Genomic DNA, 14,613 nt, shown 5'->3' on the forward strand with positions numbered 1-14,613 from the left:
AATTTCGCGTCAGTCTGTAATTGACCAGTACTAGTCCAAGTAAACTACATATCTTATGATTGCCGTTAATAATCTTATCATTGAAAATCATTGTTTATTATATTAAGATATCTAGAAATAACTTTATTTATACACAGACAATGGGAAAAATATTTTACAGTAATAATTATGAATTGTCAAAGAAATGATTCAAATCAAATCACGATATACCAAGCGGTATTCACTGCTTATTAAAGTTCCTTTCGCAGTTATACGACTCACCTTTGAACTGATTTAATTATAAGAGAAACAAGGACGGAGATGCTGTATTCGGCCAGTCAGATCGGGGTATATTATACAATCACGGTTTTTTCAAACAGCAGGTTAAAACGATTGCGAAAAAATAACAATCGTGATTTTCATCGTATGGGAAATTAATACTGTTCATTTATGAATAGGCTGGTTCTCTTATTGGCTTTAAAAGTTTTTTTAATTTAAATATTGGTTATATATTGGCGAATATAATTATTTTTAATATTTAAATTACAGTATATATGATTATTCAGTCTTTTCGAATGTGTTAAAAATATTATTATTTTTCAAATACATTCTATCTTCAAGATCCAGACCAATTGAGAGGCTAGGTCATCAGGGATTTCACACCCATATACTCGAATTTTGACTAAGAGGAGACTTAAGAACAATGAATGATTTTGCTAATATTTAAATCTTTAAACTAGGATTTAAAAAGCACAACGCACGCATATTATAACAATTATTAACTACAATAATAACACAATCTCGTCTTAAAATAGCTACAATTCTTCGCGGAATAGATTAGTAGAGTGCCTGAATAGTTTCCTACGGAATGTTGTCCTATACTTGATTGATGCAATGGCTTTGGAGATGGAAATCTACTCCTCATCATCTGGTCTCAAACTCCCTATAACGGTTCAATTATGTTGGTGTCTGATGATTCTGCTGGCTAGGAAAGATGCTTGATGATATTTTGATGCCCCTCAAACTACGACGAAAACTTCACTTGGTTGTGTGTATGGGTAATATGTCAGTATTTGGCTACCATATGCCAGTAATAGTAAGAACTATATCATTGAGAACGTCGAGATATTTATTCGCATTAATCTAGCCAGTGATATTAATGGGAGAATCAGTTCAATACCATGATATTGTCGCCCAAATGATAACGAAACTTCCATATGCTCGACTGTAGGATCCAGGCACTGGAGGTCGTAGGCTTCATTTGGGGTTCTCCATACATAAAACTGGCAGTTTGTAGGAAACAATGTACACGATAATTCGACGGACCATGTCACATTTTCCCGAACATCAAATATCCAGATCTTATAATAGTTGCACTACTTCTTTAGCAGTCTCGCATCATGATATCGTGCTGTTAATATTGTCGTGTAACGACCACTACAACCTTTTGAATGGCTACCACATATTCACCTACACTAAGTTCAAAGGTTGGCAACGCTGGTGAATTGGTACCATGCGATTTCCAGCTATAAAAGACCACCACGACAACGTCTCGCGCTCTTGTCTTTTCTCCGCCCCCTTGTAACAAATACCACTTCCACAGCGCTACCGTACTTCCTTTACCTAACCTAATATCCTGTCCGTTCTCCCGTCGACCACATATATCATTCAATATCGAAATAAACAAGTTTTTATTCAACCAGTGTTTTCACTTCTCATGTGAATTCCTTCCACAAGTTAGTAGTGAGTGTTCGGACAAACATTTGCATCAACAGCCACATATTTCTACCGACCAGACGAACATTGCTACAGTCACCCCATTTTGGTTAGGAACACCGGGAGTATTAATCGAGTTGATAACTGTAAACAAGAATGAAACTACTATAATGCTAAATCAAATTAAGAGACTAGGGTTTAGGCTCAAAAAAAGTTTAGTTATAATCCAAAAATCTACTAAGAAGGTATCCGAAACAACTTTTTATCGTAAATTGTTCCAGTCCTAGCCCAGACTAGCAAAGTAATAAATTAAGATTATCATTGTAATATTTCATTGTAATATAATGTAACAATGTAAAAATTCATAAGACAGATATGGTTTATAGAACAACAATAAAACTAATAAAGTACGAAGAACGAAAAGTTCACTCCCAATGACAAGACTTATTGAATAACCCCTTTTTTATTATTTGTTATATGTTATTGATAAATATAGATATGAGCTAAAATATGTTGTTACACAATAACGTCTTCTGTTATATTTGTAATATGTTGAATGTAATTATTGTAGGTACTTTAAATATGGGTAAAGGTTAGCATTTATAATGCACTCTTTTAATTTACATACAGATCCTACCAAAATTAAAATAATCATCTTTCACTTAAGGAAGTATTATTACTTGTTGGGCTAAAAAGGAAGAACTCTATTTGTAAATCATTTTCTAGAGAGATGATATTTGTGGCAACATTTATCAGCCTTTATATATGTTCCTTTCGTTTACAACAACTATATAAATGCCTGTATTCAAAATATACAATATCAGCCATAAATGTTTTATGATATCGCACTAATTTCAATGCGGTTTGGGACTTTTTTGCTGTAAATTCGATATAAACACTCAAAACTATGTTCCAAAAAAAACCCAGAAAATATGTTGGATTTAATCTACGTAATTAATTTGCTAATATACATTTTCATACCTTCGGCATGCAGAACAACCTTTTTGAGCACTATTTTAAAAATTAAAAAGTTATGTCATCTAACAGTAATTTAAATTTTGTATTGAAAAAAAAACACGGTAAGCACTTTTAATGTTGTGTAAGCTACCAATATTTATTAGTTTAACAATCAAACTAAAATTGTAGCAGGATGCATGAAAAAAATTAACTAAATTAAAAATATTAATACTGATTCTTTCGGACGGAACTTGTACATATCTTAAAAACACAAAAATCAGATCACTAGAGTTACAATTCACCGTTTCTACAGTATATTTCGCCTGGTACCGTCAAAGAAATGACAGTTCATTAAGTTATTGTCAAATGTGGCCTCTGTGAATTTTTTGTGCCAGTTATAAAACTCGCGTTGAATGATTATATCAAACTTAAAATTTTCCCCATAGCAACACGAACGATTTAATCTTAAGATGAACAGTAAATTCTGCATCAAGGAATATCAAAATATCAAGTCACTTGGAGGTAAGAGCGAGGATATCGCGAAAATACCTCACCAGATGCCGTCCCTTTCAGACAGCGAACAAAATGATGATGATCTACAAGACACTGGTCGAAAATCTAACGAATCTCGGTTACAAGGTAATAATAAAATCACTTTTCGTATAAAGTTACATTTATTAGTTCCATGTTTTGATATTCAAATAGTTTTTCTCGATCGGTTAATTGACTCGGTGGAGTATTTTCCGGATAAAATACGTAGCCGCTCACAAAAATTGTTAAACGAAAAATTCTTCTGGAAAGACTCGTTGGCTATTTGACCCATGAACGGCAACAAGTGGGAGCTGGACATCAGTTTTCTCAAGACTTGAGCTATGGCGTTCGGATCCGATTCGGTGATTATACCGGATATTTTGTTTTGTAACAGTTTGGATGCGATGCTTTTACCCACCGCCACGATGGGTTTCCCAAGACTCATGGATTTCAAAATAAAATCTCCATGTACGTCGGACCTGGAAGGATGTATCATCACAGCCGATTCCATAATGAGAGTTTTCTCGTGCACTGTAGGCAACTGTTTTAGAATCGTCACCTGCGAAGCACACATACGATCTTTAGTCGCTGCTACTAGTTGGTTGTAGTATAGTTTCTCGTCTAGGGTTTTACAATTTCCCGCTATCACCAGCTGAAATCTTTTAGTAGCGTCCCGATCATCAATTAGTTGGAGTAATATCTCGAAAGCATCAAGGGCTAGTTTAAAATTAGCGGATCTTTTAAACTTCCCCACTGTAAGGAATACTGTGGTATTCTCCAGCAAATCCGGTATAATTCTTTGAATTCGTATAGCCGGTTTATTCCACAAACCTATGTCAACGCTAGGATAAAGTACTACTGGTTCCTGCACTAGAGCAGGAAAGGACTGCTTGAAAATCTCTGCAAATCCATCCGATTCCGCGATAATAGTATCCGCCAATTTTATCCATTTAGCTTCGAGGAGAGATGGATAGTACAAGGAGTGTTCACACAGTTCGGGGTCTTCTCGTAGTGGTTCCAGCAAAGCTACGTAAAACAGCTTGTAGCTGGTGAACAGGTGTAAAATTCCCAAAGCAATTAAATTGATATCCAAAACGACCAAAGCCGGTTTCCGCTTCGGTGGGTTAAAACTTATTCGAAATGCCATCCATGCCGCTTTCAAGTTGGACATGCACCCGCGCAACATACCAAAGATGGTACGCGGTATCCACCAAGCCGAGAATTTGACATCGATTTTTTCGGAATACTGAAAAACACCCAGTTAATACACATCGCGTCACTCAATTTCTTCGATGCCTTACCTCGAGATCTTCTAGAGACTCTCCTTTGTTATATTGTGTGGTTATCACCGTCACCTTGTAGCCCAAGTGATGATAAGCCAAAGCCAGGTTTAAGATATATCTGTCGCTTTTCCGTTTTGCTAATTTTTCGTGTAATATCACTACATGTTCTCTTGCGGTTTCTGTTGGTCTACGTGGCAACTGAACAACCTCATTTGAAGTTGGCTCCATTTGGAACAGAAATATTACGTCTTGACATATGTTGTCATATTGGTTGATGATTAATTGTGACACCTAGTCTCATTGAGGTCTTTAAATACCTACTGTAGAAAAGGTAAAGTAAATAAACGTTACTAGGATACTTTTAGAATTTTAATTTTTTAATTTTACATTTTGAATACAAGAAAATTCTTATGATTCATGGCTGTATCAATCACATCAGATGTATCAATAATATAACAGATACGCCAAAAATATGTACATTTTAAAATGTGTTTCTATTTATGATTATTGATATTTATGATTTCTATAATATGAACAGAACTTTTTGAGTTCTTTAACTTTCACAGTTTTACATCCTCCAAATTAGGCTATTGTAGAATTATTATCAGATCTCCCGCCATTTGCAGTTACATATACTTACTAAAATACAGCTTCCCATTAAGAATCTTCATTTAAAGTATTTTGTCCGCTTCCATCTGATTAGAAATCTAGCAAATGCTCTATGTTCTCTATACACCATAAGCTCCTGGATCAACTAAATTTTATCTCAATACTAAATTGAAGTTGAAATCTGCACAATCCCATTTTATCTTAGACAATTCTATATTGCAGCTGTGCTTACAAATCCTCAAGTTTCGATAACGTACAAATGTATTTCCGTTTAGTTGACTCGATTTTTTTCACTTAAATGTCAACTCTAGAGAACAATTCTCTGTCAAATAAACATTTTCGAGTGCTTGTAACGTGACAATAGTGATTTCTATTACTCTATTAAGTTCATTAACATCGAAATGAATCGAATTTCCGTTTTTAGTTTCATCGAAATGGAACTATAGTAGTGTTAAAAATATATATAAATATATATAACGAATATTATTTGTAGTGGTAAAGGCGATAGGACGGTCCTCCTACTATTGCGATAGCTGCGGGTTCAAATCCTGCTGGGGCATGGTCGTAAATTTATGTTTGTGACTGTTTAAAATTTGTGATTATTCTAGGCAAGAGTGTAAAATCCGACAAGGAAAATGTCTTCTGGGATGATTTCTAAAGTTGGTCACTCGCCAGTCGGTAGGCTTAATGCTGAGGACCGTGGTTCGGAGCCCACGTTAAACTTTAGGCCCAGTCCATATAAACCCATAGTTGGTAAAAAGAGACTTTAAAATATATATAAAAATATATATCATGAAATTTTTTAAAATAATGGGGTAGATGGATATATTTCAACCTGCCACATGACTATGGATCTAAACATCGACGATAAAACAGTTTAAAACCATTCACAAAAAACTAGATACCAAAAGAAGCTTGAAACGAAACGAAATATGGTCATTTTTAAAACGAATAATTACAGTGACGAAAAGTGGATCATATGTCGTAATAATCCGCAAAGCTGATCGCAAAACAAACTTAGAATAGAATTCATTTGGTTCAGTTTTTCGCCTGGAAATTTTTAAACTTCTGTGGAAGTGGCGAAATTATGGCTATACCAGAAGATTATCGATCAAAACGGCATATACTTAACAGGTTAATTGAAAAGTCCCCGGCCTACTATAGCAAAACAATTTTTTTTGTCAAAATTAGCTTTTTTTTTTCAACATAAATTCCTTCAAGGGTGACACACTCATTATAGCTACCGTCCAACTTTTCGATAACATTTTTGTAGCACAATTTTTCCTTTGCTTCAAAATAGGCCCCAATTTCGGCGATCACCTTTTCATTCGGCGAAAATTTCTTCCCAGCGAGCATCCTTTTGAGATCTGAGAACAGGAAATTGTCGGTGGCGACCAGGCCTGGAGAATACGGTGGATCAGAAAGCAATTCGTAGTCCAATTAATGGATTTTTGCCATAGTTTTCACTGACTTGTGACACGGTGTTTCTTTTTCTTCGAATGCGGCCGTTTTTCAGCGATTTCATCCTTCAAAGGGTCCAATAACGCTATGCAATAGTCGATGTTGATGGTTCTTCATTTTTCAAGGTAGTCAATGAAAATTATTCCATGTGCATAACAAAATACAGACGCCACAACCTTGTCAGCCGACTGTTACGTTTTCCCATGCTTTGGACTGTCGATTGGACTTCGGAGTGAAATGGTGCAGTCATGTTTCATCCATTATCACATATCAACACAAAAACTCTGGTATATTACGCTTGATCACCTTCAAACACTGCTCCGAATCATCAACTCGTCGTTGTTTTTGGTCAAACGTGAGATCGCGCAACACCCACTTTGCACAGAGATTTCTCATACCCAAATATTCGCAAGTGATATGATGTTGACGTTCAGTTAATACCTTTAGAGTGTCTGCTATTTCATTCAATTTCAATATACGGTCATTCAAAATCATTTTGTGGATTTTTTAAAAATTTTCATCGGTAACAACCTGTTTTGGGCGTCCACTGCGTTCATCGTCTTCGGTGATCATTTCACCACGTCTAAACTTAGCATATCAATCCTTGATTGTTCATTTTCCTGAGGCAGTGTCCGGAAACTCAGTAACAAGCCATGTTTTTACTTCAACTGTATTTTCTCCCTTCAAAAAGCAATATTTTATCACGCGAAATTTCTTTTTACCCATTTTTTTCACAATAACAAAAATTGCTTCACTCAAAATGCTATAATTCACAAACTAATGATCCTATAGCTGTCAACACAATACACGCATCTTTTGAGGGTTAGGACTAGCTAAAAAATTTATGGATTTAATTTTAGTAGCGCCATCTATCTGTTAGCCCGGGAATTTTCAATTAACCTGTTCACTGAATATTGTTTAAAATTTATATTGATATATTTGCTTTAAAAACACGAAAATGCTTTTTCCCCAGCCCATTATAACTATTAATATCCAAATCAGAAATATTCTCCTAATTAAAGATTATTATTATATATAAATAGAAGAACGACACTTAAACATAGCACTAGACCATCGTTACTCGTGGATATCATTCAACTACTGAACACAATTTAGTTTTTTTTAATGTATTTTCACATGTATAATTAGCTTTAATGCACATCATTATGTTACACCTGCTTTAGTGCTTTACCACACCTTTCTTTTATAGTGTTGTATAGTTGAAGAGATTTTTTTGCTTCGAACTTCATTCGTTTCGTACTTTGTCTTTTTGTTTTTCTTATTACAATAAATAAGTTTATATTCCAACACTTTAATTATTCACTTTTCAAATAAAACAAGTTAAAATTTAAATAATTATATTTAAAAAGCAAGACACCAGATTGAAAATGCTTTTCTTAATTTCTTTCAGATATTGAAAATCAACTTGAATTAGCAGAAACTAGATGTAATAGTTTAAAAGATCAACTAGATTACATGAAACAAGCATACGGTGGGACTGAAAGTAACGGTAAGGCACTGTATTGTAACTGCATATAATAAATACATATATAATTTGTGAATCTAGATAATTCATGCAGTAACGATGATAATGACAAAAGCTTCCTGTTAAATAAAACCAACCTGAATCGTCAAAAATCGTCAGCAATCGAAACGGACACTACAGGAGCTGCAGTGAAAACTATCAACAACATACTGAACGGTATTACCAATAGTGTAAATCGATTATCAGAAATTCATTCTCAAATGACTACACCCAGAGCAAGTAATATTTTTAGCGATATGATCCCTCATATTATCTAATCCTTACTATTACAATTTACAGAAATGTCAGCGAAAGAAACTACAACAATACCAGAACTAAAAATTAATAGCCACGCGGAGATACAGAACAAAATACAGAAAATGAAAGCAAAATCGCATCGAATTCAAAACTCATCACAAGTCGCGTTCAAAAAAACCTCAAAGCTGGATAAGAAACCCAAAACCAGCATATCTCGATCGGCTGCTATTCTAGAAAAGAAATCTTCAACCCTAGTCAAGACCAAGTATTTTGCGAGAAAGTTTTCTAAGGGGAATAACTTAGTGGAAATATATCATAATGATGCGGTGAAGCATAGCGATTCCGATGAGAGCAACATGAAAAAGTCAAGACAACAAGAACGAATGGGACAAAAAATGAGTTACGAGGTACCACCTTTGCATATAGATGAACCTGATTTAGGCAATAACTCCAAAGAAACTTCAGAAGAGAAAAAGGATTCCTCGAAAACATGCCATACATACCAAAACGGATATAATCATGATTTAATGCACCAGCCTTATTTTGATCCACCACAAGCACCTCGGACGATGAGCTGTTGTTATAGTAAGAATTACGAGCTACCGACAGTGGCTTCTAAAATGAAACAAGTAGCAAAACGGTACTTGGGCAGTTTGAACTTGAAGACGATACCATTTTGCGCGGCCATTTCTACTACGCAAAGTCACAATATCGGAATCAATATCCAACAGGTGTTGAACATCATCAAAAACCGGCAACCTATCAACGGGATATCGCCGACGCTGGCTCACAATATCGGTTTAGCCGCTGAGAAATTGAATTGCAAACCATTTTCTGCTCTGGTATCGACAATAAACTCCCGAATCTCGTACGTATAAACATAACATGAAGTAAATTTAATAATACATCCATTGCAGGCAAACAGCTTCCAAATGTCCTTTATCAAAAACATTTCTCAATTTCCAACAGCTTCAAGAACAAGCTCGTACTATACCAGAGGAAATAATCGAAGAAGTAGATGAAGAATTAATAGAAACGCCCGAAACTAAAGTTCTAGCAATCACAGGTAAAAGTAAATTAAATAAATGCATTAATTTATTAAATAACAAGAACCGTAAATTTTTTCCTTTGTATATTCTAGGATTTTTGTTTTTTTTTTTTTGAAGAAATATGTATACTATTGCGTTGCCACAACTTTTTTATCAGTCATTTCAGTTCAACGTCTGAAAAACCACATATATTTTGTTTTCATTATATTCCTAATAAAATAAAATTTATGAAAATCTACCTATTTTCATACCTAGGTCGAGATTAATAATTTATTTGACAAAATAAGATCAGAAAACACAGCAATTAATTAGTTCAACATCAATCAGAGCAAATTACACCAATGTCCAGTGATAGTTAAGTATGTCATATATATATTTCGTTATTTCAAAAATTTTCTATTTCCATGCCATGGATTTTATACATAAAAAAATATGTCAGTATTGTGATCATATAATATTAATATATATATATATATATATATATATATATATATATATATATATATATATATATATATATATATATATATTCTTACCGAAATAATATAAGTGATAAATGCATGAGAATAAGTATGAGATAGTACCAATAGAATAATAATTTAATAAAAATATTTCAAAATTGCAGTAAAATATAGTTATAGCAATTAGAGTAAAAAAAGATATTTCCCATAATTTAAAAGATTATAAGGCATTTTCTTTTTTACGCTTTTCGTAGTATGACCAAAATTTCCAATTCAAAACAAATTCAAATTCTAACATCCATAGAAAATACGTTGAATACCTATTACCAAGTCAATACCGGTCTGACGGCACTATTCACTTCTAGTATGTCATTTTAGTATTAGTATAATTTCTTAATAATATTTCAGCATATAGTTATTCAAAAACCAAGAAAAATTACATTTTTGTATAATTCCTATAACTGAAGGTACAGACTTAATTAGTAAAATGGAATGTGATCAGTTTGAAAAACCTAATTAAGAAACATACAGTGGGATTTTTAAGATTTTTGCATAAAATGATGAATATATACAAAAACTTAATTGAAATAAATAGCATAACAGGCCAATTGAAAATTCCACTGCCTGGCACATAGATGGCGCTACTAAAATTAAATCCATATGTTTTTTAGTATGCCCTAAGCCTCGAAAGATGCGTATATAAATTTGACAGCTGTCGGGTTATTAGTTTGTGAATTATAACATTTTGAGTGAAGCAACTTTTGTTATTGTGAAAAAAAATGGATAACAATGACTTTCGCGTGTTGATAAAGCATTGCTTTTTGAAGGGAAACAATACAGTTGAAGCAAAAACTTGGCTTGATGCCGAGTTTTCGAATACTGCCCCAGGAAAATCAACCATCAAAGATTGGTATGCTTAGTTTAGACGTGGTGAAATGAGCACCGAAAACGGTGAACACAGTGGACGCCCAAAAGAAGTTTTTACCGGCGAAAACATTTAAAAAATCCACAAAATGATTTTGAATTACCATAAACTGAAATTGAATGAAATAGCAGACACTCTAAAGATATCAACTGAACATGTACGTCATATTATTCACGAAGATTTGGGTATGAGAAAGCTCTGTGCAAAGTGGGTGCCGCGCGCGCTCACTTTTGACCAAAAACAACGACGAGTTGATGATTCTGTGCAGTATTTGAAGATAATCAAACGTAATAAACCCGAGTTTTTGTATTGATGTGTGATAATGGATGAAACATGGCTCCACCATTGCACTCAAGTCCAATCGACAGTCCAAAGCATGGGAAAATGCCACAGTCGGCTGGCAAGGTTATGGTGTCTGTATTTTGAGATGCGCATAGAATAATTTTCATTGACTACCTTAAAAAAGGAAGGACCATTAACAGTGACTATTACCTAGCGTTACTGGACCGTGTGAAGGGCGAAAAACAAAAGAAAGTGCTGCTTCACCAAGACAATGCACCGTGTCACAAGTCAGTGAAAACAATGGCAAAAATCCATGAATTGAGCTTCTAATCGCTTCCTCATCCACCGTATTCTCCAGATCTGGCCCCCAGCAACTATTTCCTGTTCTCAGATCTCAAAAGAATGCTCGCGGGGAAGAAATGTTCGTCGAATGAAGAAGTGATCGCCTAAACTGAGGAATATTTTGAAGCAAAGGACAAATCGTACTACAAAAATGGCATCGAAATGTTGGAGGGTCGCTATAATCAGTGTATCTCCCTTGAAGGGAATTATGTTGAAAAAAAAAACTAATTTTGCCAAAAAAATTTTTTACTATGCTAGGCCGGGGACTTTTGAATTGACCTGTTATACGTACATGAACGACAGATTTATTTAATTTTGATTGATATTATACTCCAAAGACTTTGGACTATATAATATCTTACACGTCTACTTTAATATTGTGGTTACTGATTAATTAAAGAAAAATTTAATTGTAAAATTAACCCAAAATTTTTAATTAAATAATTTTCCTCCCTACTCTTTAAATGCTATAATTAATATAAATAATAATAACTGATTTTCGTTATCTATATCAAATAGCTTATCATCGAAAAACAATAGTTTTATTATAAATATGTATGCAGGTGTGCCATGCAATATTTTACTTTATTTTTAATATGGAATTTTGATTTAAGAAGTACAGAAAGTTGAAATTTTGAAATAATTTCAACAAGATTATAACAAGCACTTAGTCACAAAAGCGTAAAAAGAGCTTGACATTGCTAACCAACCAAGAAATATTATAACAATCAAAGATTAGATGCAATAATGAGTATAATATCAACAGGTTCCTAGATTGCAAACATAATAACCTTGTCAAACCAAAAATTAAAAGCAAATGTAACAGATTAAAAATCTCCACCTGCATTTTAGTTTTCATTCATAAATATCTTTTTGTCACGCCACACTTGAACCCATCGATTTCAATAAAACAAGTTACAGTTAAAACGATGAAAATATATATTTCTTAATATTTCTAAATTATTTCATTATCATCTTCAATCCATAGTCCACACCCAGGAAGAATGTTCACTTCTCAACTAATACGCCGCTATTGGTGCAGCAGAACAATGTTAGTCTCCTAATTTTCAGATTTTCTTTTAATATTTTGGTCCATGTCCTTTCCGGAGTAGCTTCCTGCGTTTGCCATCCAAAAAGCTAATTTTGTCACAGACAGGATTCGTTCAGCGTTCATTCGATAGACATATCTAAACCTTTCTTATCTGCGTCTCTTAGTTTTTTCTTGAACCATACACTGATGGTCATATCTTAAACCAATGACTTCATTTCAGAAGCATCTAAAATTTTATTTAAGCAGCGTGTTCGAAAGATTTCATGCTTAACGATTTTAGACTGTAAGTATAAAAGTTTCGGAAACATACAGGACGATTAGCAAGATATAATATTCCACACATACCATCTGATAAAACCAAAAGCTCCTGCAGCTTCGTCGATTCAGTTTATTACTTTATCGAAAGATACCACTTACTTCTCCTGTATTACCGATCCCAAGTATTTTGAACTCCTGCACTTGCTCTAACTGTATACAGCAGATGATTATAATTCTCAAGCAATATAGCTAGATAATGCAAACTATATCATAAAAAAATACTAGAAGCTTACAGTTTTTAACATCAGGGTAAATGTCTGTTTCCACTTTTCTTATAATTTCATTATAATTTAAAAGCAGCGGAGACATAGAAAACTATTGGCAAGCGCAGGCTGGTATCCCAAATGAAGTTAATAAATTCCCATTCGCACGCAGCTACCATAAGACGTCTAAAGAAGTTCTAAATTATTTTCTATTTTTACAGGCCCTTCCGGTGACACGGAGGTTAAAACTAAGAACTTGCCAGTTTGGAGAATTGACAAAAACACAAACAACGAGCAGTGCACATGCCTAGTACCGTCCAACGTAACTTTCCAGCAAATCGCAACGAAATACCAGAAAAACAACAGAACCATCAGCGACAACAACATAAACTCTCAGGTTTTACACCAGTAAATATGTTTAAACAGTATAATTTGGAACACTATTTAGGACACGTATAATCCCAATAGAATTAAGCCCAGAAAATTTAAATCTATCCGGAACCGCTTATCGAATGGTAACGTAGTGGTAACGGAGACCCAATATCACCCAGTACAAAATAAAGAGTATAGTGAAAGTCAGTTAAAAGGAAGAGAAAAGAATCTAAAAGAAGTTCTAACTAACCTTCACGATGACTTTGAATATCTTAACAAGTCTGTGTATAAATTAAACCACCTCGTATCTAGAGAAACTATGAATAATAATTTTGTAGGAAATATGAAGAACTATGCGTACAAAATAGTAGCATAGAACGAAACGAAGATTCTCTACACGAACTGGAACGACTAGAAACGGAGTTAAACAAGAAAGAAGAAGAAATCACGATGGTAATGACACTGTACAAGGAAGTAATGGCGTTGAAACAACAAGTGCGACAGCTGAAAGAGAGAAAGAGCCAAGCCAGCATTTCAAAAGAGACGAAGACGAAATTTAAAGACTACAACAATCCGGAGGCAGCTTTCCATTTGACGAAACTATTGAAACAAATTCAACACTATCAATCCCGATACAAATCAAATTTAGGTGCAGAATAAATAATAGTTTACATTAGAAAGTCATAAAATTTGTTTTATTATATTATTATTATTATTATTAATTATTAGCTGTCGCTAAAACAGATTGTCTACTTTCTGACCAATATGCTGATATTGATGCCGCAAGGCTTGGGCTGTAAATATTCAGGTCTAGGACAATATTAATCTTCTATTTTTCAACGCTTTCTGTGAATTTGATCCATGTCTTTTTCAATCCAAGACCAATTTCGCCAAAGAAATCTGTAAAAAATTCGTTCACCCTGCTTTCGTCTAAAGCGTTGTAATCTGCGTCTTTAAATGTATTCCTTAACTAGTTACTTTATTTCTAATACGATCTCGCAGAAAATCAGGTAGAATTTGTTTTAAGTAGCGCATTTGGAAAAGCTCACGCTTACAGATGTGATACTATAGCAATGTCCAGATGTCAAAAGATCCGTCATGTAGACAAGACAGATCATTTCTTACTAATGAGAAAAATACTAGAAGCGTACATCATATCGTTCAAAGAGTTAATAGCATCATGTTTGCCATCTTTGTTTTGAAAAACTTTTCGCACAATTACATCCACTACAATGGAGGCATAACAAATCCTCGACAAACACCAGTTCAAATTAAATTAAATGGATTCTAC

General features: G+C 33.9%; 2 protein-coding genes across 3 annotated transcripts; one reads left to right on the forward strand and one right to left on the reverse strand.

Annotated features, from left to right (window-relative positions):
- The first annotated feature begins 2,997 nt into the window (after positions 1 to 2,997).
- Positions 2,998 to 14,025, forward strand: LOC143198215 (uncharacterized). Of its 2 annotated transcripts, none has more exons than XM_076407327.1 (8): positions 2,998 to 3,291; positions 7,948 to 8,046; positions 8,104 to 8,301; positions 8,362 to 9,187; positions 9,237 to 9,385; positions 13,172 to 13,358; positions 13,419 to 13,601; positions 13,661 to 14,025. In XM_076407327.1, the coding sequence occupies exons 1-8, from the start codon at positions 3,123 to 3,125 to the stop codon at positions 13,980 to 13,982; spliced, it is 2,133 nt and encodes a 710-aa protein (XP_076263442.1). In that variant the 5' UTR covers positions 2,998 to 3,122; the 3' UTR covers positions 13,983 to 14,025. The 2 variants fall into 2 exon arrangements, with proteins under 2 accessions (XP_076263442.1, XP_076263441.1); XM_076407326.1 differs by having other exon boundaries at positions 13,172 to 13,347; positions 13,399 to 13,601.
- On the reverse strand, positions 3,308 to 4,734 carry LOC143198217 (uncharacterized). The gene is made up of 2 exons (XM_076407328.1): positions 4,485 to 4,734; positions 3,308 to 4,429 (listed from the first exon to the last, which is right to left on the reverse strand). The coding sequence occupies exons 1-2, from the start codon at positions 4,692 to 4,694 to the stop codon at positions 3,350 to 3,352; spliced, it is 1,290 nt and encodes a 429-aa protein (XP_076263443.1). The 5' UTR covers positions 4,695 to 4,734; the 3' UTR covers positions 3,308 to 3,349.
- Positions 14,026 to 14,613: the final 588 nt, after the last annotated feature.

This window comes from Rhynchophorus ferrugineus, unplaced genomic scaffold (genome assembly GCF_030347505.1).
Source record: "Rhynchophorus ferrugineus isolate W39M unplaced genomic scaffold, kcgeb_rfMv2 rfM6, whole genome shotgun sequence".
NCBI lineage: Eukaryota > Metazoa > Arthropoda > Insecta > Coleoptera > Curculionidae > Rhynchophorus > Rhynchophorus ferrugineus.

Coding starts and splice junctions, on each gene's coding strand:
- LOC143198217 (XM_076407328.1), bottom strand. CDS start 4,694: ATGGAGCCAACTTCAAATGAGGTTGTTCAGTTGCCACGTAGACCAACA. Junction 4,430..4,484: donor AGTCTCTAGAAGATCTCGAG/GTAAGGCATCGA, acceptor GGTGTTTTTCAG/TATTCCGAAAAAATCGATGT.
- LOC143198215 (XM_076407326.1), top strand. CDS start 3,123: ATGAACAGTAAATTCTGCATCAAGGAATATCAAAATATCAAGTCACTT. Junction 8,302..8,361: donor AATGACTACACCCAGAGCAA/GTAATATTTTTA, acceptor TACAATTTACAG/AAATGTCAGCGAAAGAAACT. Junction 9,188..9,236: donor ACAATAAACTCCCGAATCTC/GTACGTATAAAC, acceptor CATCCATTGCAG/GCAAACAGCTTCCAAATGTC.